The sequence below is a fragment of the Scyliorhinus canicula genome, chromosome 27, assembly GCF_902713615.1.
Source record: "Scyliorhinus canicula chromosome 27, sScyCan1.1, whole genome shotgun sequence".
Classification (NCBI taxonomy): Eukaryota; Metazoa; Chordata; class Chondrichthyes; order Carcharhiniformes; family Scyliorhinidae; genus Scyliorhinus; species Scyliorhinus canicula.
In genome coordinates this window covers 14,462,831-14,490,153 of record NC_052172.1, presented here as the reverse complement: position 1 = coordinate 14,490,153, position 27,323 = coordinate 14,462,831, and the positions used below count along the sequence as shown (strand labels likewise).

Genomic DNA, 27,323 nt, shown 5'->3' with positions numbered 1-27,323 from the left:
TTAACTATGCTTCTTGTGCAACCTGACAGGTTATCCGGCTGTGGAGGGCATCACAGCCGTGAGCGTACAAACAACTCTGACAGATTTATCACCCCCTCAGCCGGGTACCTTTGCTCTAGCGGAGGGGAGTTAACCGAGAACAGCCGCGGACTGGCACCTGGGAGCTAGCCGAATGCAGTGGAGAACATTCCTTTAAAAAATGCGGGAAAAGCCCGTCACTTCATGTTGTGTAAGGGAAGAGGGCAGTGCGTTGCGGGGGGTGGGGGGGGGGGGGGGGGGGGGTCGGTGATGGGAGGATCTAGTGTGGATAGCATACCCTCCGAAACACAGCCAGAGAGAGTCAGCCCCCGGCACTGGAGTGTTTCCAACGAGCCTTCAGAAAAATGTTATCACTGGAAAGAATGTTCTAGACTCCCCAAATAGAGAGAAAAATAATTATGTAACGCCTTCCACAGCTGCCAGACCTCTCAGCTGGGCGGGGAATATCTCCCTCGGAATAATGCCATGGGGTCTTTCGCGTCCATACGATCAGCGAACGGGGCCTTCAGTTCATCCGTCACTTGGGCGTAGGCCCCGACCTCTGTGCCTCACCTGACCCGCACATCTTTGGGCATCAAAGACACAGAGGAAGATATTGGATTGGATGAGAAGGCGGTTGTTCTAACCCCCCCCCCCCCCACGGGATCCCCGCGGGTCTCGTGGTGTACGAGCTCCACCGCTCAGGGGCAGAAACCAATCAGCGGACTCGATAATTCGTAGCCTTAAAAGCCGGCCCAGGTAGGGGCTGCAGAGTCGGCCCGACTGGGACTTGGGCCTGTTACTCGTAAATGCTTTACTTTGGAAATGAACCTTATTTTGATTCTCCTTTCCGGACTCCTCCATGGCCACTAAAGTACTAATGTCTCTAGATTAGCAACCCAGAGGCCCAGGCTCATTCTGGGGTGGGGTTTGAATCCCACCTCGGCAGTTGGTGCAATTTGAATTCAATTAACAAATAAAAAAATGTCTGGAATTTTAAATAAAGGAGTCTCAGTAAAGGTGACTATCATCGATCGTGGTAAACACCATCTGGTTCACTAATGTCCCCTTTAGGGAAGGAAATCTGCCGTCCTTACCCGGTCTGGCCTACACGTGACTCCAGACCCCACAGCATCGGGGTTGACAACCTTCCCTCTGAAATGGCCGCGCGAGATGCTCAGTTCGAGGGCAAGTAGGGATGGGCAAACAAATGTTGACCTTTCCAACAAGAGCCACTTCAGTGCAGAAGGAGGCCATTCGGTCCATCGAGTCCGCACCAACCCTCTGCCCTCGGCCCACACTATACCTGTAACCCCACCTAACCTCTCAGGGTCAATTTGGCGAGGCCAATCCGCCTAACCTGCACATCTTCGGACTTGAATAAATCTATTAATCGCTGGCAAGAGCTGCGGGTTTCTGGGCAACATCTTTTTTTTTTTAAATTTAGATTACCCAATTATTTTTTCCAATTAAGGGGCAATTTAGCGCGGCCAATCCACCTACTCTGCACATTTTTGGGTTGTGGGGGCGAAACCCACGCAGACACGGGGGAGAATGTGCAAACTCCACACGGACAGTGACCCAGAGCCGGGATCGAACCTGGGACCTCGGCGCCGTGGGGCAGCTGTGCGAACCACTAGGCCACCGTGCTGCCCTTCTGGGCAACATCTTAACAGGATGTGTGTGTGTGTGAGAGAGAGAGATAGAGAGGGTGATGCCTCTGACCAGTGGAGGAATGGGAGGGGGGGGGGTCCAATTTGTATCCCTTTCAGTTCCTTTCAATGCAAAATTTACCAGGCCCCTGTTTCTTTAGAAGATTAAACGTGCAATGTGTGTGTCGGGGGGGGAGATTCCATTCATTTGACTGAAAGACTACCTGGTATTTAAGCTGGGACTACTGCCAACGAGTTCCAGGCATTACTAACAAAGGGAAGCCAACATTAAACACAGTCAGTTTTTAAGATGCCCACCCTGCCCCACCCCCTTGACACGATCCCAGTGTGGCATCAAGACAGGAAGATCTCGGGTTAATGCCCAGCTCATCACAGATGGGCGACCACCAAATCCCATTTCTGGTCACGAAGCAAACAAAAATGGTAAACGTTTGGCTGGGGAAGTACTGAAATGAGCTGGGGTTATTTTTATTTGTTTGCGGGATGTGGGCTTCGCCCGCCGGGCCCAGCATTTATTGCCCATCCCTAATTGCCCCTTGAGTGGGTGGTGGTGAGCCGCCTTCTTGAACCCGTTGCAGTCCCTGTGGTGTAGGTACATCCACTGTGCTGATAGGGAGAGTTTCCAGGATTTTCACCCAGCGACACTGAAGGAGCGGCCGATATATTTCCAAGTCAGGATGGTGAGTGACTCGGAGGGTTAACCCCAGGTGGTGGGGTTCCCAGGTATCTGCTGCTCTTGTCCTCCTAGATGGCAGTGGTGGTGGGTTTGGAAGGTGCTGTCAAAGGAGCCTTGGTGAGTTGCTGCAGTGCGTCTTGTAGACGGTACACACGGCTGCCTCAGTGTATTGGTGGTGGAGGGAGCGAACGTTGGTGGATGGGGTGCCAATCAAACGGGGCTGCTTTGTCCTGGATTGTGACCAGCGTAGGCTTGACGGTGGTGGATGGGGTGCCAATCGAGCAGGGTTGCTTCGTCCTGGATGGTATTGAGCTTCTGGAGTGTTGTTGGAGCTGCACTCGCTCAGGAAAGGGGAGCAGGGAGGGGATTAATCTCAACAAACGCACATCTTTCATCTCCGCCACGCAGCCAGGTGTTGAGACGCGGTTTCAGAGACTCTCCGGATGGAATCACTTAGGTGCACCGGCTCGTGACTCTCCTCCGATCTTGGGGTCAGGATCGTCACCGAGGTACCTCGCTGTCTTCGCGCTCGAGTGAAGACAGCGCGAGGGATTCGGCGAGGTCACCGTGAGCAGGCTGGGGGGGGCGGGGACTGGTCAGTCTAAATGGAGTGGGGGGTGGGGAGGAAGACTGTTGGCCAGTCTAGAGGGAGGTGGTTGGGAAAGATTAAGCAGTGGGTAAGGAGTGGCATTGAGGTGGACCAGGCAGTTAATGTGAACAGCAAACTACATGCTCACCTCCTCAATGCCAAACGTCTGCATCGCTATAAATGAGAGCAGCTTCCACTTGGATGTCACCGGATCAGATGACCACGAGTAAGAATCTACAATCACAAGATCTCTTAATTTCTCCCGCCCCTGGGCACCAGTCTGTTTACTGAAGGGGAAATTTATTTGAATGCTAGTCTTACGTTTCTCTCGTCTCCCATCCCAACCACCTCATTTCAGATGCTGCGGCTGAAATCTCGTCCCTCGGGGTACACACAGGCTGCCACACACATACGCCCGCACGTGCACACAACAGGCATGCAGACACATGCACACAGGCACAAACAGCAGTGTGTACACACGCACACAGGTACGCGCATGCCCATACATGCACAGGCACGCGCGTGCAGATGCGCACAGGCACACACACGTCCTGATGCGCACAGGCACACACACGTCCTGATGCGCACAGGCACACACACGTCCTAGGCTCAACGTATTCCCTACAACTCTGTTAAGCTGCCTCTCAGACAAGGCTGTGGAAAATGAACTGCAGCAGCTAATCTGGAGCCCAGGCGTCATCGGACAAGAGGGGCTCAGCCGCAATTTTGTTCCCCTGGTAGTCACTTGACAACAACAATTTGTATTTTTGTAGCGCCTTTCACATAGTATAATCATCTACGACTTTTCACAGATCAACCTAACAGGAATTAACCCCAAAATGTCTGCTGAAAATAGAGTAGACTATAAATTGGACAGAGAAACTGGGGATGATTATATCTACAACAATATTGGGAATCCTGCGGTGAGTAACTCACCTCCCGACTCCCCCAAACCCTGTCCACCATCTACAAGGCACAAGTCAGGAGTGTGATGGACGCTCCACTTGCCTGGATGAGTGCAGCTCCAACAACACTCAAGAAGCTTGACACCATTCAGGATGAAGCAGCCCTGCTTGATTAGAACCCCATCCACAGACATTCACTCCCGCCACAATCGACGCTCAGCGGCAGCCATGTGTACCATCTACAAGATGCACTGCAGCAACTCACCAAGGCTCCTTCGACAGCACCATCCAAACCCACGACCACTATCATCTGGGGGGGGGGGGTGGGCAAGGGCAGCAGATACATGGGGACACCACCACCTGGAGGTTCCCCTCCAAGCCGCTCACCATCCCGATTTGGAAATATGTCGGCCCTTCCTTCACTGTCCCTGGGTCAAAATCCTGGCACTCCCTCTCTAACAGCACTGTGGGTGCACCTACAGCACACAGAACGGCAACTGTTCAAGAAGGCAGCTCACCACCACCTTCTCAAGGTGGGATTAGGGATGGGCAACAAATGCTGGCCAAGCCAACGATCCCCACATTAAATTTTCTTTTTTAAATTCCTCTAGAATGTTCCTTTTTCTGACATGGCATTCTCAAACCATGAACTTGCGCTGAGTTCTGGCGATGCATTCCGATACTGGGCCAGACCTCAACAGTTGCTGGGATACTGGCCAGAAACCCCAATATTTTATTTAATTTGAAACACTGTGAGGAAAGGATACTTCACTTCAGGAGTGTTTCCACAAACACGCTAGGATACGGTATATTAAACAAATGTTGTTACGAACACAATATTAATAACTTTAAGACAATAGTTTACAATTACCAGTTAAATGCTTAACAATGACAATGAAACACTAAAGCCAAGCAGCTATGTTTTATCCTCACTCAGGCAAAATCCACCTCAGGTCAAAATCCACTTTTAAAAAAAAAAAACAGGTAGCTAACCCAGGAATACTTGGCGTAAAGAAATGTATTGGACGGATAAATCACTTTGAGAGACAGAGATCCTTCAGGACACAGCTTTCAGAATCTTGTCTGAGTCAGATCACTGTTTTAACTTGCTGGCTTTTTCAGGAACTGCTGTTATTTCAGAGGCAAAACTATTTTTAACTAGACTGCTTCGAGAGAAATTGCTGCAATGTTCACAGACGGATCAACACCCTCAATTTCTCCAGAAGTTGCGAGTCTGTTCACAGACAGATCTAAAAAAAAACACTCAATTTTAAAACTGAAAACTCGACACCTGATTGCTTGAGCCCCTGGCTCCTGCCATTAGCGCCTTTAATTATCTACTCCGCAGGGAACCCCACTCCCCCCCTTTATACAAACAAAATTCCATTCAGCCCAACTTTTACGATGCTTTGATTACACCTGCCTCCAAAAAAGCCTGGCTGCCTTTGAAACCAGGGATTTATAAAAACGTGACAGCAGCAGTTGCGCACTAATCCCGGCTTTTAACCCTTTACTGAGCCAAATACATGCAATAACATGTCTGAAATTCCTACATTCATCACAACTCGGAACTTTCACTAATTGACCTCTATTGTGGGCAACAAGACTGGAATCATTGACTAATCACAGGGATTAATATTAATTGAAGACTGTAACAGGCCCAGGCCCAGGCCCAGATCCTCCCCATTAGTGGTGGAGAGCTTGGGTGAACCATCTTTCACCATTTTCCTCCCAGGCTTTGCTTCGTTGACCGTATCGTGTGTGGTGCCCCGCAAGGTTGTTTTCAGAAAGCTTCTCGATGGGGGGACAATCAGGCTGTGTTTTGTACAAGGGCTGGTGCGCCTCAGGGGTTGCGGAGTGACAGGACCAGGATCAGATTAACCCCATTACCCACCACGCTGGCATAGGGGCCTCCAGAGGCTGCGCTGCCAACTGGACGGTCAGACGGCAGCAAGAACTTCGGTCGGTCCCAACGTTCCTTCCCACGGATGGACTCCAAACTGAGGGAAGGGGGAGGTGGGAAAAACAGGGTGCGCAAAGGAAGGACGGCTTTTGGAAACAACGAGGGAGGTGACCAATTGGAAGAGGGCAATGGAGGGCCAGATGAACTGAGGGGGGCAAAGGTGACGGAAGACCATGGACATTGGGTAGAGAGAGGCCATTCAGCCCTTGGAGTCTGCTCCGCCATTTAATAAGATCGTGGCTGACCTAAATCCAGCCTTCCGTCCTAACCCTCGATTCTCCCACTGATAAAAACCCATCGATCTCGGCATTCACAAACTCCCTGGGGTAAAGAATTCCAACGATTCATCCGGATGTTCATTGTGGACAGGAAGCTGAGCAATGGCTGGCTGAGGAGGGGGAGGGGGTTACTTAATCTATAGGAATGTAGGAGCTGGAGGATGGCCATTCAGCCCTTATGAGGCTGTTATCCCACTCAATAAGATCATGGTTGACCTGTCCATATCCCATATCCCTTAATAACAGAGATCTATCAATCTCAGATTTAAAATTAATAATTGATCAAGTGTCTTCATACTGCGTTAACGTTTAAAGTGACATTTGGTACACGAGGGCATCAGTAAAACTATTACTGCGCACCTGTTCAAGGTATGACTTTTAAGTTAAGAAACGTATTGTTTAATCTCGGTTTACAAGACCCGGTTCCAGGGATGATTCAGTGCTGAGGATGGATCGGAGAGGTTGGGACTGCTCCCCTCGGAGCGAAGAAGGCCGAGAGGAGATTTGATTGAGATGTTCAAAATCAGGAGGGGGCTGGACAGAGTAGACGGGGAGAAACTGTTCCCGCTCGTGAAAAGATGGAGAACGAGAGGGGCACAGATTTAAAGTGATTTACAAAAGAAGCAAATGCGATGCGAGAGAAAACGTTGTCACCCAGCGAGTGGTTGGGGTCTGGAATGCGCGGCCTGGAAGTGTGAGGGAGGCAGCTTCAATCGAGGCGTTCATAGAATCCCTACCAGTACAGAAGGAGGCCATTCGACCCTTGCAATCCGAACTGACCCTCCGAAAGAGCACTTGACCAAGGCCCACTCCCCACCCTATCCCCGTCACCCCCCCACGCATTCATCACGGCCAATCCACCTAAGCTGCACATCTTTGGACTGTGGGAGGAAACCGGAGCACCCGGAGGAAAACCCACGCAGACACGGGGAGAACGCGCAGACTCCGCACGGACAGCCACCCGAGGCCGGAATCGAACCCGGGTCCCTGGTGCTGTAAGGCAGCAGTGCTAACTGTGTCACCGTGTCATCCATTTAAGAGGACGTTAGATTATTGCTCAAGTAGAAACAATGTGGAGGGGTGCCCGGGGGGGGGGGGGGAGGCAGGGGAATAACGCGAAGTCGCGGTGCTCGTTTGGAGGGTCGGTGCAGACACGATGGGCCGAATGCGGGAATCGAACCCACGGCTGCTGGCCTCGCTGTATGTCACAAAGCAGCCAAGTGAGCTAAGCTCAGTACCACATGACAGACAAACCGGACCGCCCTTCTGGAGGGTTTCCGAAGGACTGAAGGCCATCTTAAAAAGTTGGGGCGGGATTCAGCTCGTCGGGGGAGGGGGTGGTGGGAGGGGGGGTTACTGGCATCCGCAGAGCGACAAGCCAATTCCTCGGGCGAGAATCGCGAGTGAGGATATCAAAGTCCATTGGGGATTGTAACATACTCCTCGACGGCCAATTCATGGTAGCCCCAGCCATGAACTGCACTCAGTAATTCTACAATATAAAATACTTTGTGCTTTCCCTCAGGCCTGCTCAACGCGCACTGTCGAGTGTTTTTCACGTCGCGAGAAAGATGGGAATAATCAATTATTAAATTGATTTTCTAATATGGTTTAGTGTTTACAATGAAACGTCTCCTTTAATAAAATATTCATGCCGTTGGGCCAGACAAACGGTCTGACACTGGCCTTGTAGCGGTCCTAGAAAAGAAAACTTTATTAGGGGTATTTATGAATAAACATTAACACACGTCCTCGCAAAGAGTGGGCAGCAGGGGACAGCCGGCCTGCTGTTTTACGTTGGCAATTTTTTGTTTTTAAATTGAGGAAGCCAAGTTGAACGTCCCTCTCTCGTAACCTCCTCTGACCCTACAACTGTCCGCGATCGCTGCACGCCTCTCCAATCCGGACCTCCTGAGCATCCTCGATTCCCATCGCTCCGCATGGGCGGAGAAGAGGAGGAATTCCGTCACTCGGGAGGTTGGCGAAGCTTTGGGATTTCCTACCCCAGAGGGCCGTGGAGGCACCCTCAATGAATATATTCAAGGCCACGTTGGATTGAATTCTGGGTAAAGACACCGAGCGATATGGGATAGAGTGGGGGTGGGGGGGGGGGGAATGATGTTGAGGTCAAAGATCAGCCATGATATGGTTGAATAGCCAGAGCAGACAGGAGGGGCTGTATGGCTTCCTCCTGATCCTAGTTGCTATATATTCCGGCAGCTATGCCTTCATTTGCCTGGACCCCAAGCTTTGAGAATTCCCTCAAAAACCCTTTCACCCCGCCCTACTCCTTTAAGTCTCATCTTAAATCACTCTTTGACCAAACATTTGGTTACCAGTCTCAGCGTCTCGTTAAGTGTCAAATGTTGTCCGATAATCGGTTCCGTGATGGGCCCTGGGTCGCTTTAATAGTCATAAAGGTGTTACATAAATGAGGGTTGTTGTTGTTGATAGCGCCACTGTTTCACGGTCAACTTTACTTCTTAATCGGGCGGCACGGTGGCACGCATTGCTGCCTACGGCGCTGAGGACCCGGGTTCGAATCCCGGCCCTGGGTCACTGTCCGTGTGGAGTTTGCACATTCTCCCCGTGTCTGCGTGGGTTTCACCCCCACAACCCAAAGATGTGGAGGGTAGGTGCATTGGCCACGCTAAATTGCCCCTTAATTGGAAAAAATGAATTGGATATTCTAAATTTATTTTAAAAACTTTACTTCTTAATTACGTGAGAGTCTGGAAATTTTTATTTTTATAAACAGCATTTGCGGGATCATACTCTGTAATATACTTGGATGAAATCCCTGTTATTCTAATAAGATAGGTCTTATGTTTTTCATGCAAGAATCCACCCATCCATCCATCCATCAATCATCCATCCATCAATCATCCATCAATTATCCTTCAATCATCCATCCATCAATCATCCATCCATCCATCATCCAGCATCCATCAATCATCCATCCATCAATCATCCATCCATCAATCATCCATCTATCCATCCATTCATCCATCAATCATCCATCAATCATCCATCTATCCATCCATCCATCACCCATCCATCCATCATCCATCCATCCATCCATCATCCATCCATCATCCATCCATCCTTCACCCATCCATCCATCATCCAGCATCCATCATCCAGCATCCATCATCCAGCATCCATCCATCATTCATCCATCCATTCATCCAACAATTATCCATCCATCACCCATCCATCCATCATCCATCCATCCATCACCCATCCATCCATCATCCATCCATCCATCATCCATCCATCACCCATCCATCATCCATCCATCCTTCACCCATCCATCCATCATCCAGCATCCATCATCCATCATCCAGCATCCATCCATCATTCATCCATCCATTCATCCAACAATTATCCATCCATCACCCATCCATCCATCATCCATCCATCCATCACTCATCCATCCATCATCCAGCATCCATCCATCATCCATCCATCATCCATCCATCCATCACCCATCCATCCATCATCCAGCATCCATCCATCATTCACCCATCCATCCATTCATCCATCCATCACCCATCCATCATCCATCCATCCATCACCCATCCATCCATCATCCAGCATCCATCCATCATCCATCCATCATCCATCCATCCATCACCCATCCATCCATCATCCAGCATCCATCCATCATTCATCCATCCATCCATTCATCCATCCATCACCCATCCATCCATCACCCATCCATCCATCACCCATCCATCATCCATCCATCCATCCAGCATCCATCCATCATCCATCCATCCATCCAGCATCCATCCATCAATTATCCATCCATCATCCATCCATCATCCATCCATCGTCCATCCATCGTCCATCCATCGTGTCAGAGCACGCCCAGGAGATGAAATGGGAAAGAGCATGGTCGGGTGCTCTTTCAGAGAGTCGGCGCAGACCCGATGGGCCAAATGGTCCCCCTTCTGCACTGCAGGGCTTCTACGGAAAAGAAAGACCGGAATCATGCCTCACGCCTGGTCCAAGTTTAAACTTTCCATTCATTTCAAACGGAGGCCGAAATTCGAGAGGGGACTGACTTGGTCAGTGTTCCACTGGGCAGGAGGTGGCCATTCAGCCCCTCTGGCCCATCCTGACTTGCACGTGGACCATGACTGAGATGCATGACTCCTCCTGTCTGCCCTGGTTGCCTAATCCTTAGTTCAAAGGTTATTTCAGATTGGGGTTAAAAGGATGCTTCCACTGAGATACCGTATGGAACAGTGCAATTAATCTTCATTTCAACACAGTGAGGAAGAGGAAATGTGCTCAAAACCTGGGCGGTCAGGAGAGGTAGCTCTGATAAAGAGAGGGAGGAGGAGACTTGAAAAGATAACGATAGAGAGAAATGTTCTAAAGTTTGGGGTGAGCCAGATCACTCTCCGGGGTTTTTCCCTCACCACTATACCTCTTCTAACCAGGCCATCTCGCTGAGCGCGAATCATCACTGTCTGCGGTTCCTGAGTAGGCGAGATCAAGATTTTGAGATTGCCAACATTTCATTTTTGAACTCCACAGAATGAGAATTCCTACACTGCAGGAGGCGGCCTTTTGGCCCATCGAGTCAGCCCTGACCCTCTGAAAGATCACCCTACTGGACGGTGCAATTTATTGTTTGGAAGACAAATCTGAAAATGGATAGTTCGGGATTTGGTGTTGGGCCTCGAACCCAGCAGTGGATATCAATGTCTGGCGCAGCTCTCCCCCCCCCCCCCCCCCCCCCCCCCCCCCCAATCGAGAAGCGATTGTGTCCAAATTCTAGATTTCTTTTAAAATGCATTCATCCGGGCAGCACGGTGGCCTAGTGGTTAGCACAACCGCCTCACGGCGCTGAGGTCCCAGGTTCGATCCCGGCTCTGGGTCACTGTCCGTGTGGAGTTTGCACATTCTCCCCGTGTCTGCGTGGGTTTCGCCCCCACAACCCAAAAATGTGCAGAGTAGGTGGATTGGCCATGCTAAATTGCCCCTTATTTTTTCCAATTAATTGGGTAATCTAAATTTATTTTTAAAAATGCATTCATCCACAGGATGTGGGTGTCGCTGGGCTGGGCCCAGCATTTGTTGTCCATCCCTAATTGCCCTTGAAGAGCGTCGCGCTCGGCCATTTCAGAGGGGCAGTTAAGAGTCAACCACATTCGCTGTGGGGTCTGGAGTCACATGTAGGCCAGACCGGGTAAGGACGGCAGATTTCCTTCCCTAAAGGGGACATTAGTGAACCAAATGGTTTTTTTATGACAATTGATGATCGTACAATCACTGGGACCATCTAATTAATTGAAATTGGCACGGTGGGATTTGAACGTTGTCTCCCAGAGAAATAGCCTGGGGTCCCTGGATTACCAATCCAGTGGCATTACCACGGCAACACTAGCTTCCTCCAATCCCGATGGACCAAACCCTTGAGCAGGCTTCCGTGGCAGGCAGAAGACCACAAACAGGAGGGTCCTTCCTCCTGCTGGCCCCAACTGTGTGGAGACCACCCTTTAAATTCAACTTAGATGGGCCAGGCCACGTCTCCCGCATGGATGACGACAGAATCCCCAAGGCAGGTCCTTGATGAGCAACTGTCGCAAACTCCACTAATTCCACTTCTGATGATTGTGCTGTGCCTGGGTGAGATGATCAATTAGATGTTGGGGAGTGTGTCCATGCCGAGCTCCGAGAGAGGGCCCACAGAGAATCAAATCACCTTCAGCTTGGACACACTCTAATGGCAGAGGAGTCGACCGCCAGAGAGTTGCGATGGATTAAATCCTTCTGATTATTACGGACATGGTTCAAATCCATGCAAAATAATGGATTCTGCAAAGCCTTCCGCAGGTCCAGGATGGACCCAAATCAAGTCCAGTTAATTTTAGTTTGTGCCCACGTGCGTGTCTCTCTCTGTCCAGGGAAACAATGGGAGCTGAAATCAGCAGGAAACTTTACACCGGTACAGAGCGGTGAGCAGCTGTAAAAATACTCTGTTCCCAGTCATCACGAGCGAACAAGAAAATTCTGCTTCATTGATGCAGGGAACCCATGGCAACAAAGGTTTTAAAAATAAATTTAGAGTATCCAATTCATTTTTTTCTCCAATTAAGGAGCAATTTAGCGCTGCCAATCCAGCTACCCTGCACATCTTTTTGGGTTGTGGGGGGCGAAACCCACGCAGACACGGGGGAGAATGTGCAAACTCCACACGGACAGTGACCCAGAGCCGGGATCGAACCTGGGACCTCGGCGCCGTGAGGCAGCAGGGCTAACCCACTGCGCCACCGTGCTGCCCCCATGGCAACTAAGCTGGCCACTCTGCCCAACCGAACCATGCCAGTGTTCATCATCCACATGACCTAATCTATTTCATCGCGCGGTAAAGAGAGTCAAGTTGCTGAAGCTTTTCTTCCAGCACTCATCAGGTCAGAGGCAGCAATGCCAAATTTCAACCTCTCCAGCGAGAAAAGGGGTGATGATTGGTTGGCAAGTCAAGTCTGATTGGCCAAGCAAGACATTCATGCGCAGAGGCCATACTCTGCAAACAAAAGGAATCTGTCCAAGCCTCGCATTTCTTTTACATTTCCTGGGAGCTTGGGAACCCACAGTTCCTCGCTGCTATCTCCGTGGCAGTCTTGTACTCTTTAACGGTTAGCACCACCCCATGCAGAGCTCAACACACTGGGTGGCACCGTCGGGAACGCGTGGGGCCACTGGACCAGGTACTTTACTGAGTTCTCTTATCCCTGAATCTCCTCCTAGTCATTCGCGGATGTGTGTTTCTGCTCATGCAGCTACATGCTGGGTGCGTATCCGTGTAAACGTGTCCCGGACACACTCCCCGACATCTAATTGATCATCTCACCTAGGCACAGCACAATCATCGGAAATGGAATTAGTGCAGTTTGCACATTCTCCCCGTGTCTGTGTGGGTCTCACGCCGTCAGCCCAAGGTTCAGGTTAGGTGGATTGGCCACGCTAAATTGCCACTTAATTGGAAAAATGTTTTAAAAAAGAAATGGCGTTAGACTGCTGTAGTGAAGGGTGTTCAATGACAGAGGGAATAGAGAAGGAATTCTGTCCGGGGAGTGTTTGATGGGGACAGTGTAGAGGGAGCTTTACTCTGTATCTAACCCCGTGCTGTACCTGCCCTGGGAGTGTTTGATGGGGACAGTGTAGAGGGAGCTTTACTCTGTATCTAACTCCGTGCTGTACCTGTCCTGGGAGTGTTTGATGGGGACAGTGTAGAGGGAGCTTTACTCTGTATCTAACCCCGTGCTGTACCTGTCCTGGGAGAGTTTGATGGGGACAGTGTAGAGGGAGCTTTACTCTGTGTCTAACCCCGTGCTGTACCTGTCCTGGGAGTGTTTGATGGGGACAGTGTAGAGGGAGCTTTACTCTGTATCTAACCCCGTGCTGTACCTGTCCTGGGAGTGTTTGATGGGGAGAGGGTAGAGGGAGCTTTACTCTGTATCCAACCCCGTGCTGTACCTGTCCTGGGAGTGTTTGATAGGGAGAGTGTAGAGGGAGCTTTACTCTGTATCTAACCCCGTGCTGTACCTGTCCTGGGAGTGTTTGATGGGGACAGTGTAGAGGGAGCTTTACTCTGTATCTAACCCCGTGCTGTACCTGTCCTGGGAGTGTTTGATGGGGACAGTGTAGAGGGAGCTTTGCTCTGTATCTAACTCCGTGCTGTACCTGTCCTGGGAGTGTTTGATGGGGACAGTGTAGAGGGAGCTTTACTCTGTATCTAACCCCGTGCTGTACCTGTCCTGGGACTGTTTGATGAGGACAGTGTAGAGGGAGCTTTACTCTGTATCTAGCCCCATGTTGTACCTGTCCTGGGAGTGTTTGATGAGAATTAGCCCAATCGTTTGGTTGATGCCTGGGCAAAAATATCTCCTCGCTCCCATCAGGAAAGAAACACGGAAAATGCTGGAAGCCGTCAGTCTTTCAGCCAGTAAGACGTGCGGTTCATTAACCAGTGGTGAAGAGTGCAATCATCTAACTCTGGTATCGGTCTGTAATCTCTGCTAGCCCAGGAGGTCTCAGATCTGCATTGGGGCTGAGCAATCCGCCTCAGTCTGCCACGGACGCTGCCCCAGGAATACCTGGTCGCTCTCTGCGAGCATACACTCTGGGAACAGCAGCTGCCCAATGCTGCCCACCTGCCAGGCTGATCAAGGCATTGCTAAACAAGCCACAAAACGGCCCACTCGATGTCCACCTGATCTCCACGAGTGCCATGCCGCAGGGGAAAGCAGAGATTTGCCCTCGGTACCCCTCGGTTAGGAGGGCAATAACTCGGAGGGACCCCCACTTCCTAACCAGAGACCCTAACCAATAAACACAGGGTGAACATGGAGGCAAGAACACGGGCCTCTGACAAGTGAAAAGCCCTCACACTAGCGAGGCGGGGGCCTTCGTATTCAGTCTAGATGCGGGGGTTGAGACAGCTCCTGATGCCATGCTAACTAGTCAGCTGCTGGAATTAGAATTCACAGAATCATAGAAAGCAGAGAGCCTCTCCAGTGCTGAAGGTGGCCACTGATCCCCCCCAAAGAGCACCCGATCGAGGCCCACTCCCACACCCTGTCCCCATAACCCCACCTGACCTTTTGGACACTAAAGGGGCAACTTATCACGGCCAATCCACCTAACCCTGCACACCTTTGGACTGTGGGGGGAAACCGGAGCACCCGGAGGAAACCCACGCAGACACGGGGAGGAAGTGCAAACTCCACACAGTTACCCAAGGCTGAAATTGAACCCGGGTCCCTGATGCTGTGAAGCAGCAGTGCTAACCACTGTGCCGCCCCAATTTGTCCATTGATTCATCAGATAAGCAGCAGACTCAGGCCATTCGATCCAATGAGTCCATGCTGCTCCACTCGAGCGTCCTATCGTCCCTCATGTAATGGTTTAGCACAGTGGGCTAAATAGCTGGCTTTCAAAGCAGACCAAGGGAGGCCAGTGGTGCAGGTTCAATTCCCGTACCAGCCTCCCCGAACAGGCGCCGAAATGTGGCGACTAGGGGTTTTTCACGGTAACTTCATTTGAAGCCTAGAACATAGAACAGTACAGCACAGAACAGGCCCTTCGGCCCTCAATGTTGTGCCGAGCCATGATCACCCTACTCAAACCCACGTATCCACCCTATGCCCGTAACCCAACAACCCCCCCTTAACCTTACTTTTTTTGTAGGACACTACGGGCAATTTAGCATGGCCAATCCACCTAACCCGCACATCTTTGGACTGTGGGAGGAAACCGGAGGAAACCCACGCACACAGGGGGAGGACGTGCAGACTCCACACAGACAGTGACCCAGGCGGGAATCGAACCTGGGACCCTGGAGCTGTGAAGCATTTATGCTAACCACCATGCTACCCTGCTGCCCCTACTCGTGACAATAAGCGATTTTCATTTCATTTCTACCGACGTTGCCCTCTATTCGCCTCTCCCTCAGCCTTGTCTAACATCCTTTTAAATGCGTCTACACTCTCCAATTGGCCTCCCCAACGTGCCATAGCTCATCCAGACCCAATCGCCATGAATTGGACAACGGTTCCGCTTTCATGTTTCAGAAGTTTTAATCGAGGTGGGGGTTTAACCGAGGTGGGGTTCATTCCCTGCTCGTCCCCTCACCCACCTTCAGCCCCCACACCAAGGACAAAACGGTTACCTTATTCATAGCTTGTTTCTGTCCCCGTTACTGTCACCCAGCCACCGGGTCAGAAGGCCGCAGGCTGAAGCTCCGCTTAACTCTCGCCTGACACTCTGCCCTGTCAGAGCCGGCCTCCTGGGAATCAGGACCATGGAAGCCCAGCCCTTAACCGATCCGCCGCTTAAACATCCAATGGCGAGAGCCGAGGGAGTGCCGAGGAGGTTCCTTCCGTTCCCGTGGCAACATCCCACCTCGACCAAGCTCGCTGCCCCTATTCCCCTTCAAATCCTCTCTCAACCTCTCCCCTGGTGATGAACCACTTCAACCAAGGGGCTGAGGCTTTGGGTCTTCCTCTCCACTCTATCTACTCCCACTTAATTTTATACACCTCAAATAAATCTTGCCTCAGCCGTCTCGATTCCAAAGACAACTCCATCCGAACCAATCTTTCCCAAAAGACATAGGAGCAGAATTAGGCCATTCGGCCCGTCGCGTCTGTTCCGCCATTCAATCATGGTTGATATTTTCTCATCCCCATTCTCCTGCCCTCTCCCTATAAACCCCTGATCCCGTTATTAATCAAGAACCTACCTATCTCTCTCTTAAAGACACTCAGTGATTTAGCCTCCACAGCCTCCACACAATATGCGGCAATGATTTCCACAGATTCACCACCCTCTAGCTGATGAAATTCCTCCTCATCTTTCTTTTAAAGGATCGTCCCTTTAGTCTGAGATGGTGTCCTCTGGTTCGAGTCTTTCCTATAAGTGGAAACATCCTCTCCACAGCCACTCCTGCCTTAGATACGGGGCCCAAAACTGCTCACCATACTCCAAATGGGGTCTGACCAGAGCCTTATACAGCCTCAGAAGTACATCCCTGCTCTTGTATTCTAGTCCTCTCGACATGAATGCCAACATTGCATTTGCCTTCCTAACTGCCGACTGAACCTGCACGTTAACTTTAAGAGAATCTTGAAGGACTCCCAAGTCCCTTTGTGCTTCTGATTTCCTGAACATTTCCCCATTTAGAAAATAGTCTATGCCTCCATTCCTCCTTCCAAAGTGCATAACCTCACACTTTTCCACATTGTATTTCATTTGCCACTACATTGCCCACTCTCCTAGCCTGTCCAAATCCTTCTGTAGCCTCCCTGTTTCCTCAATACTATCTGTCCCTCTGCATATCTTTGTATCATCTGCAAACTTAGCAACAGTGCCTTCAGTTCCTTCCTCCAGATCATTAATGTATATTGTGAAAAGTTGTGGTCCCAGCACCGGCCCCTGATGTACACCACTAGTCACCGGCTGCCATCCTGAAAAAGACCCCTTTATCCCCACTCTCTGCCTTCTGCCAGTCAGCCAATCCTCTATCCATGCCAGGATCTTACCCTGAACACCATGGGCTCCCCATTGTTAACATTCTCCAATCCAGGCACAACATCCTCATAAATCTTCTCTGCACCCTCTCTAGTGTGCTGTAACTAGAACAGCAAGCTGTACTCCAGGTGCGGCCCTACATTGCTTCAGCATAACCTCCCACGCTTATACCATAGGCCTCAAACAATAAAGGCAAGAGCGCCCCACACGCCCTCTTATTTTTATTCTAAATTTAAAGCACCCAATTATTTTTTTTTTCAATTAAAAAGGGCAATTTAGCCTGGCCAATCCACCTACCCTGCACATCTTTGGGTTGTGGGGGTGAAACCCACGCAGACACGGGGAGAATGTGCAAACTCCACATCGACAGTGACCCAGAGCCGGGATTCGAACCCGGGTCCTCAGCGCCGTGAGGCAGCAGTGTTAACCACTGTGTCACCACGCCACCCCCCACATGCCCTCTTGTCCACCTTGCTGACTACCTTCATGGCTCAGTGGACACACAGTCCAATTATCCCCCAGTCCTCCACATAATGCTGGGCTGCTGCTGGGCAGCACGGTAGCATGGTGGTTAGCATAAATGCTTCACAGCTCCAGGGTCCCAGGTTCGAATTCCCGGCTGGGTCACTGTCTGTGTGGAGTCTGCACGTCCTCCCCGTGTGTGCGTGGGTTTCCTCCGGGTGCTCCGGTTTCCTCCCACAGTCCAAAGATGTGCGGGTTAGGTGGATTGGCCATGCTAAATTGCCCGTAGTGTCCTAATAAAAGTAAGGTTAAGGTTACGGGTGGGCCCGAGTTGTTGGGTTACGGGTATAGGGTGGATACGTGGGTTTGAGTAGGGTGATCATGGCTCGGCACAACATTGAGGGCCGAAGGGCCTGTTCTGTGCTGTACTATATAATCTCAGTACCCTATTATTTATAATGTGCCTTAATCAGCATGCAAATAGATGCCAACTTTTTGTTTTAATTAATGTACGGGATGTGGGCGTCGCTGGTTAGGCACAGCATTTCATGGCCATCCCTAGTTGCCCTTCAGAAGGCTGTGGCAATGCTGCAGTCCCCGAGGTGTAGGTACACCCACAGTGCTGTTAGGCAGGGAGCTGCATGTATTCCGGAGGTCCCATCACATGACTCCCTCCCCCCCCCCCCCCCACCTTCCCCCACGCTCCAGCCATTAGTCGGCCAACAAATCCGTCCTGGTGACGTACGGCCTTCCTACGCCAATCGGAAAGCAAAAAAGTCTCATTACCCAATTCGATGATGTTTGATTGTCACTCAAACAGCCTCCCCACCCGCCCCCCCCCCCCCCCATTTTCAAACAAATTGACGACAAAAATTATTTTATTTAGCATCCCGATGATTTTTCTCCAGCGGCACACACAGGAGTATCCTGGAGATACTCGATTCCTGAAGACCCGAGTCTAATCCTGGTGGGTTGGCAACCACCCCACAAGTCACCCAGAAACAAGATGGAGAGCTTTGGTAACCAATCAAAAATCAACCTGTCCCTCACAAACAAGCTGCCCTCATTGGACATCCTGCAGAGCACCCGGAAACTGGGAGAACTATGGGACTCCTACAATGCAGAAGGAGGCCATTCAGCCCATCGAGTATGCCATGACCCCTCCCAAAAGAGCACCCTACCTAGGCCCACTCCCCCCGCGGTATCCTCATAACCCCACCCAACCTGCACATCCTTGAACGCTAAGGGGCAATTGATCGCGGCCAACCCATCTCACCTGCACATCTTTGGACTGTGGGAGGAAACCGGAGCACCCGGAGGAAACCCACGCACACACGGGGGAGAACGTGGTAACTGCACCCAGACAGTCACCCGAGGCCGGAATCGAACCCGGGTCCCTGGCGCTGTAAGGCAGCAGTGCTAACTACAGTTAGCACAGTGGGCTGGTTTAGCACACCGGGCTAAATCGCTGGCTTTTAAAGCAGGCCACGGCAGGCCAGCAGCACGGTTCAATTCTCGTACCAGCCTCCCCGAACAGGCGCCGGAATGTGGCGACTAGGGGCTTTTCACAGTAACTTCATTGAAGCCTACTCGTGACAATAAGCGATTTTCATTTCATTTTTCATTTCATTTTCAGTTTCACAGTATTTGAATGAATCCAATCTAACCACTTTCACCGGCAACCTGGAAGGTTGCTGTCCTCCAGGACTGGCCCGGGCTCTTCAGGAATTGTGAATCAATCTCCAGGACACTGCTGCAGTTAATTTAGAATTTATACCTCTTCATACAGGCTGTGCCCAGTAGAAACATGGAAAATAGAAGCAGGAGGAGGCCATTCGGCCCTTCTCCACTTTTCATTATGATCATGGCTGATCATCCAGCTCAATAGCCCAATCCCACCTTCCCCCATATCCTTTGACCCCTTCACTATATCTAACTGCTTCTTGAAAACATGCAATGTTTTGGACTCAACTACTTCCTGTGGTAACGAACTCCACAGGCCACCCACTCTCTGGGTGAAGAATTTTTTTTTTCTATTTTTTAGAACATACAGTGCAGAAGGAGGCCATTCGGCCCATCAGGTCTGCACCGACCCACTTAAGCCCTCACTTCCACCCTATCCCCGTAACCCAATAACCCCTCCTAACCTTTTTGGACACTAAGGGCAATTTAGCACGGCCAATCCACGTCTTTGGACTGTGGGAGGAAACCGGAGCACCCGGAGGAAACCCACGCACACACGGGGAGGATGTGCAGACTCCGCACAGACAGTGACCCAGCCGGGAATCGAACCTGGGACCCTGGCGCTGTGAAGCCACAGTGCTATCCACTTGTGCTACCGTGCTGCCTCATCTGTCCTAAATGGTCTACCCCATATTCTCAGACTGTGCCCCCTGGTTCTGGACACCCCCACCATCAGGAACATCCTCCCTGCATCTATCCTGTTAGTGGGCGCCGCTGGGCTGGGCCAGTCTTTGTTGTCCATCCCTAATTGCCCTCAAGGGGGCAGTGAAGAGTCAACCACCTGTGGGTCTGGGTTCACATGTAGGCCAGACAGGGTAAGGACGGCAGATTTCCTTCCCTAAAGGGGATACGAGTGAGCCAGATTTATTCAGACAATTGTCTCATGGTCATCATTTGACTGCTAATTCCAGATTTTCTTTCAATGAATTCAAATTTGACCATCTGCTGGGATTCGAACCCGGGTCCACAGAACAATACCCTGGGTCTTTGGATTACTAGCCCAGTGACACTACCACTAGGCCACCATCTCCCCCTGCATTGCCATGGGTCTGGAGTCACGTGTAGGCCAGACCGGGTAAGGCCGGCAGATTTCCTTCTCGAAAGGGGGCATTATTGAACCCGGTGGGTTCAACAAGCGATGGCAGTTTCATTCCGGTTTTGGATGAATCAAATAATCGATTAAACTAAATCAAATAAACTGAGACAAATGAAAAGGTACAGCCCCATACTGCCGGAAACAGCAAGTCAATCGCAAATGAAACTTGAACCAAAACAGGATGAAGAGGGGTTGCTAAGGCACCCCAGCCCCCCCCCCCCCCCCCCCCCCCCCCCCCCCCCCCCCCCCCCACAGGGGAGTGGACTTGGCTAGTGCCACACTGCGTTCTCCCTCTCTCGGGACACTGAGCCTCGAATGTGGCCGCAGTAGAGGAGCAGACAGTCGATGATAGTTTTATGGTCCAGCTCTCAATTAATTTATACCTCCAGCTGCCGTGGTGGGAGTTGAACCCATGACCCCAGGCCGACTCAATTACCAGCACAGCAACATTTACCACTGCGCCACCATCTCCCCTGAAGTTCCTAACTCCTCAAAATCCAATTCCTCCATCCCCTCGCTCATTCCCATTACTGCGGTTAGCACTGCTGGCTCACAGCGGCAGTGACCCGGGTTCGATTCCGGTGACTGTCCATGTGGAGTTTGCATGTTAGAATCATCATAGAATCCCTACAGTGCAGGAGGAGGCCATTCGGCCCTTCGGGTCTGCACCGGCCCTCTGAAAGAGCACCCTACCCTCGGCCCACTCCCCCAACCAATCCTTGTAACCCCACCTAACCTAACCTGCACAACCACGGGGCAGCACGGTAGCACTGTGGATAGCACAGTTGCTTCACAGCTCCAGGGTCCCAGGTTCGATTCCCGGCTTGGGTCACTGTCTGTGCGGAGTCTGCACATCCTCCCCGTGTGTGCGTGGGTTTCCTCCGGGTGCTCCGGTTTCCTCCCACAGTCCAAAGATGTGCAGGTTAGGTGGATTGGCTGTGCTAAATTGCCCTAAGTGTTGGGTGGGGTTACTGGGTTATGGGGATAGGGTGGAAGTGTGGACCTTGGATAGGGTGCTCTTTCCAAGAGCTGGTGGAGACTCGATGGGCCGAATGGCCCCCTTCTGCCCTGTAAATTCTATGATAAACCCTGGACACTATGGGGCACTTCAGCAGGACCTGACCTGCACATCTTTGGACTGTGGGAGGAAACCGGAGCGCCCAGAGGAAACCCACGCAGACACGGGGAGAACGTGCAGACTCCGCACGGACAGTCACCCGAGGCCGGAATTGAACCTGGCTTGCTGGCACTGTGAGGCGGCCGGCCATGCTGACCACTGTGCTGCCCCGTGTCTACGCGGGTTTCCTCCAGGTGCTCTGGTTTCCTCCCTCAGTCCGAGGGTGAGCAGGTTAGGTGGGGTTACAGGGATAGGGCGGGGGAGTGGGCCTGGGTAGGGTGCCGGTGTGGACTCAATGGGCCGAATGTCCTCCTTGTGCTCTGCAGGGATTCTATAGATCTTCTCCATGCGTGCAATAGGTGCAATGCCCTTTTTTATACTGGCAACCAGAATTGTACTTGATATTTCAAAAGCGAAAACAGCATTTTTTTCCCCTTTTAAATCCACCTGGGAGGATTTCCTCGTGATTTCGGCTCGATTCTGACCTTTCCACCCATCCCAAAATCTGATCTGCTTTGTGCAGCAACACTGTGACCGATTTGATTTATTGTCACTCGGGGAAGTGCCCGAGCGGTGTGGCAACGTGGCTTCATAATCAAGAGATCTTGGCTGCTTCTCAGCCGCACCATGTGCATTTGAATAGCGCCTTCAACGTGGCTAAAAGTCCCACTGAACTTCACAAGGACGCAAGCTCCAACATTTTCACTTGAGGCATGTGAAGCAGTGACCACGCAAAGCGGAGAGTTTTCTGGATTATCTTAAAGGAGGGTGGGGGGCGGGCGGGCCGTGGGGGGGGGGGTGGTAAGAGAGAGTTAGGGAGGTTTAAGGAGGAAATTGCTGGGCTCAGCGACCCAGGTGGATGAAGGCCCGGCCGCCAACGGTGGAGCAATGAAAACTGGGGGTGCGGAAGAGGCCAAGGCTGGAGGAGCGGAAGGATTGGGGGAGAATGAGTGACAATCAACGATTGGGGGTGGGGAGTATGGCAATCCCAGCTGGCCTGGCCATTAGGGCACCCGCTCCTACCTCACAATCGAGCAGGTATCTGTCAAACCTACCACCCAACATCCCAAAAAGCCATTCAGCACATCTGGCTCTTCGAAAGAGCTATACAATTACTCTCATTCCGCGTCCGTCTGTCTCTCTCTCTCTCTCCTACCCCCATGCCCAAGATTTCGTTTAAATCCATCGATGGGACGCGAGCGTTGCTGGCCGGGCACACCATTTATTGCCCATCCCTAATTGCCCTCGATTTGGGAAGAGTCGCTCGGCCATTTCAGACGGGCAGTTAAGAGTCGACCGCATTTGCTGTGGGGTCTGGAGTCACGTGTAGGCCAGACCGGGTAGGGACGGCAGATTTCCTCCCCTAAAGGGGGACATTAGCGAACCGGATGGGTTTTTACGACAATCGACGAACGTTGGCACGGTCTCCGTTACCGAGACTCGGTTCCATTTCTAGATTTTTATTAATTGGATTTAAATTCCACCAGCTGCCGGGGTGGGATTCGAACCCGTGTCGCCCGCCTCAGAGCATTAACCTGGGGGCCTCTGGATTACTACTCCAGTGACATTTACTCCATTCCTCCACCCCCCTCACTCATTCTCATTGTGATCTCCTCTATCCTTGCAATCGGGGCAATGTCCTTTTTATAACTGGGTGACCAGAATTGCAGTCACAGCACAGAGAGAGTCCATTCGGCCCATCTAGTCTAATTGGTATTTCAAATGCGGACCCGCCAATCTTCTTTTAAATCAATCCGGGAAGATTTTCTCACTATTTCAGCTTGATATCGACCTTCCCACCCATCCCAAGCACCGACACATAGGGTGGCCCCCATACATGAAGGGGCCCACGTCTTTCCCTCAAGCCCCCATCCCCCATTCTATTTTCCTCAGCATTTATGACCTGATGGGTTCCCTTTGGCTCCTAAAGCATTTGCATCAAAGGCAACCTATTACAGGACACGGATGCCCACCAATATGGCAGCACCCTTTGGGGGGGGGGGGGCAGTGGGAGACACACACCTCCACTGCCATCTACAGAACAGCCTAAAGGGGGCGATGTTGAGCTCCCCCTGCCAAATCAACAAGCAATCCCGGTCAAGGTGGCCTCAAAGTGGCGGGGGTCGCCAGGTTGGCTGAGGAGACGGTACCTGGGGTGCCAACTCCCTCCCTACCCCCTTCCCCCCACCCCGCCAATCCCATTCGCACGTGACCTTCACCCCCCGACAGGCCAATTTTCATCCCAGTGTTTCGGGGTCAAGTTCTGGGAAGAGGGAGGGGTGCCGCCCATCCCTGGGATAAGGATGCCCCCCCCCCCCCCCCCCGCATTGGCTCAACTCACAGGGGCACCGATTTTAAAAAAAGGTACCCCAAAGCAGGTCGAACCAGCAGGCGGGAGGCATCACAAACAGGGGAGATAGAGGTGGAAGGGGGGTTGTACTCACTATGCAGAGGGTTAGAAAAAGGAGGCACTGATAGAAGATTTCAACTAAGCATTTCCCCCGATCACTTCAACCTCTGCCAGAGACTTAAGCTGTCAGCTGTATCCCTCACCCCCGCACAGCGCTTCTGCCCAGTCACATCTGGTACCCAAGTCAGGTTCAGGAGGCTTAGCAAGACATTCAGGATCATTAATTTAAAAAAAGGAATTCTAATTCTAAAGCAACAATCACATCCAGCTATATTAAGCTTCACTCAAAGCCTTGCTCCCAGCTCTGCACTGCATCAATGTTACATATTCTGTTGGGGGGTGGGTTGGGGGGGGGAAAGGACAGCTTTATATCGCATTGAGAGATCCCTCTATTCAAATCCTTCTCTGCATTCCTGACAAATCTCCTCGAAAACCCAAATCCTTTTGGATCGAGAGGAATCCGAAGGAATTAATTGCTTTCAGGAGTGAAATCCTGTGGATTCCGATGGGCCAAATGCAATTTTAAAATCAGAATTCCAAATTCATCAACCCCTAAAATAACATTGCACGATAAAATTCTGCAGATGGCTCAAAATCTGACTCGAATAAAAGCCTTCAGAGAGAGATGATCAAATACCAGAGGTTTATTTCTATATATATCTAAAAGGGATGGGAATAAAGGTGATTATTTAACCCTCTCTCTCTCTCTTTTCTTCCTGCGCTACTTTGAGATAAGACTAGGGAGAGAAAAAAAAAAATCTCCATGGATTCTCTGCAATAAACTCCTACCTGGCTCAAGCATAGTTGTCAGATCCAAACTGGGAGATTGCAGTGTGTCCAATCACCCCTTCATTCGTTCTCATTATCCAAATTTCTCGACCCCAGCCACAATTCGGTTGCACTGGTCTGGGATCCAATGGAAGAATCTAACTACAATTAGCTCCATTGCACCTACATTACATCCAACGTGCACTGCATCCTAATGCACACGCACCAACCATTTCTTCTCGAGTTCGAGGAGATTCTCCACCTCATTATTTTTTCTCCCCCATCTTAAAAAAAAAGAAAGAATGCACATTCGAAGAGAAAATGGGCACGAAGACTCCCAAAATCTGAGCGACGCCAAAATAAAAAAGGTTGCCTTTTTAATCACCAAAAAGGGAAAAAAAATGCACAGATTTATCAACACATCTGGTCGAGAGTCAGGCTGCAAGGTTGGATGTGCATTCTGTGCAGCATTTAGTGAGAGGTTTAAATGTTTTTAACCTCCACAAAAATAAGGTCTATTTCAAAGAGACCACCCCCCCTCAAAAAAAATAATTTGGAGCTAATTGTCAGTGCAGTTGGCAGTAAAATGACATGGGACATTTTTTATAAAACCACACACATCAGTCCAGCAATGCATGCCCCCCCCCCCTCCTCCCCCCTCCATGCCTAAGGAATGAGCAAAGGCATTAAACAAACTTCAAAGCTGAGCACCGCAATTTTCACCGGATCAGAAATCGACACATGTCAATTTCAATGCCAATCTCTGTTGCCAATCCCTTGTCCATTCCTAATTTGGAAGTGGATTCAATTCCCCTCCATCTTTTGCACATTTGCACTATTTCTTGTGGCGGTCGATGGGGTGCTTGGCTGGTTGGGGTGTTTGTGCCCTCCCAGGTTTTTGAGTGACTTATTTATTTGACTTGAGGGGATTTGCAACCTCAAGAGGGAGAGAGAGAGAGAGAGAGCGAGAGGAGGGGAGGGGGGTAGAAACCAGAGCTCCTGATGAATTCACCCAACTGGGGGGGGGGGGTGCAGAAGGAGCAATTGCTCCAACAGCCCCCCCCCCCCCCCCCCCTTCTTCCCTCTCTCTCTCTATCTCCCCACTCTCCTCTTTCTCTATCAACACCACCACTGTAGCCATCGTAGAGCTCACCTCCTGTGTTAGTCCTCTTGGTGCTGACTGCATCGATGGGGGCTTCCAGCGGCCTCTTCCTTGAATCTGGGGGGTCCAGTTCTAAATGTGTCCCATTCTGTTGCATTGGGGTCATCATCTTAAAACGTGAGCGCTACCAAAAAAAAAAGAAGGCAGGAGGATGAGAGATCCCCTGGTGAGTTTTGCTGCTCTATGCTGGCTGCCTTGCAAAGTCGCTCCCAGTGATGAGTGTGAATATCGGTGATGTATTTCTTTTAAGGGGAGGGTTGGGGGGAGGGGGGTTGGGGGGGGGGGGGGAAAGTGGGGGGGCTTTTTTTTGTTGTTGGGGGGGGTGGGGGGCTTGGGGAGGGAGGGGGGGTGGGGGTAAAAGATTTGAGACACAGGCTGCTGGGGGATTCGATCCGTCTTAGCTTTAGAGCTGAGGATGAATCTCAGTCACTCCGAAGGCTGGTACATTGTAGCGAAGCTCTGCAACTCACATTGAAACACATCAAGATACATCCCCGCCTCCTCCTTACGTCATTGGGGGGGAGGGGGAGGGGGGGGGGAAACAGGACGCTGGCTCACGCAGCGTGACGCTAGGAAAGCCCCGCCCTCTTCTGCTGATGGCCACGCCCCCTCCCCCACAACCAGCCAATCCTGTGCCTGCATTGTCAAGACCCATTCCTTCACACTTGAGCTCTTCTTCCTTGCTGTGTGTCTCTCTCCCTCTCCCTCTCCTCTCCCGCATCCAATCCTTACAGTGCAGAAGGAGGCCGTTCAGCCCATCGAGTCTGCACCAGCCCTCCGAAAGAGCACCCCTACCCAAACCCACGTCATCCGCCCTATTCCCCCAAACCGAACCTCACCTTTTTTTGGACACCAAGGGGCAATTTTATCACGGCCACTCCACCTAAACCTACATTTCTTCAGTAAGAAGTCTCACAGCACCAGGTTAAAGTCCAGCAGGTTTGTTTCAAACACTGAGCTTTCGGAGCACTGCTCCTTCCTCAGGTGAATGGAGAGGTATACATTTCATCAGACTGCGGGAGGGAATCGGAGCACCTGGAGGAAACCCACGTAGACAGTCACCCAAGGCCAGAATCGAACCCCAGTCCCTGCCGCTGTGAAGCAGCTGTGCTAACCACTGTGCTCCCCGTATCTCCCCTTCTTCCTTGCTATCTTCCTTTCTCACATTCTCTCCCTCTTCCTTGTCCACACCCTCTTGCACTCTCTCTCTTTCTTGCCACTTCCTCTCACTCCCTCTCCCTCTTCCTTCTCCGCTTTCTCTCTCTCTCTCTCTCTCCCTTCATTGACCTCTTCCTCTTTCATCCTTGTCCGATCAGACTTTCTTCTCCGCTTCCTCGCCCTCTTTTTTTGTCCTCTTCCTCTCTCACTCTCCTTCCTTCCCCTTCCTTTCTCACTCTTCATTGTTCTCTTCCTC

General features: G+C 51.1%; 1 protein-coding gene across 1 annotated transcript in view; it reads right to left on the bottom strand.

Annotated features, from left to right (window-relative positions):
* LOC119957709 (RNA-binding protein Nova-1-like) overlaps positions 1–26,171 on the bottom strand; it is a 162,354-nt gene extending 136,183 nt beyond the window's left edge. The window contains exons 1-3 of the mRNA XM_038785788.1: positions 25,901–26,171; positions 24,935–25,031; positions 3,105–3,243 (exon numbers count right to left, since the gene is read on the bottom strand). Of these exons, the coding sequence (XP_038641716.1) occupies positions 3,105–3,243; positions 24,935–25,031; positions 25,901–26,018 (354 nt within the window). The 5' untranslated portion in view covers positions 26,019–26,171. The remainder of the gene's footprint in view (positions 1–3,104; positions 3,244–24,934; positions 25,032–25,900) is intronic.
* Between the last annotated feature and the right edge of the window lie 1,152 nt (positions 26,172–27,323).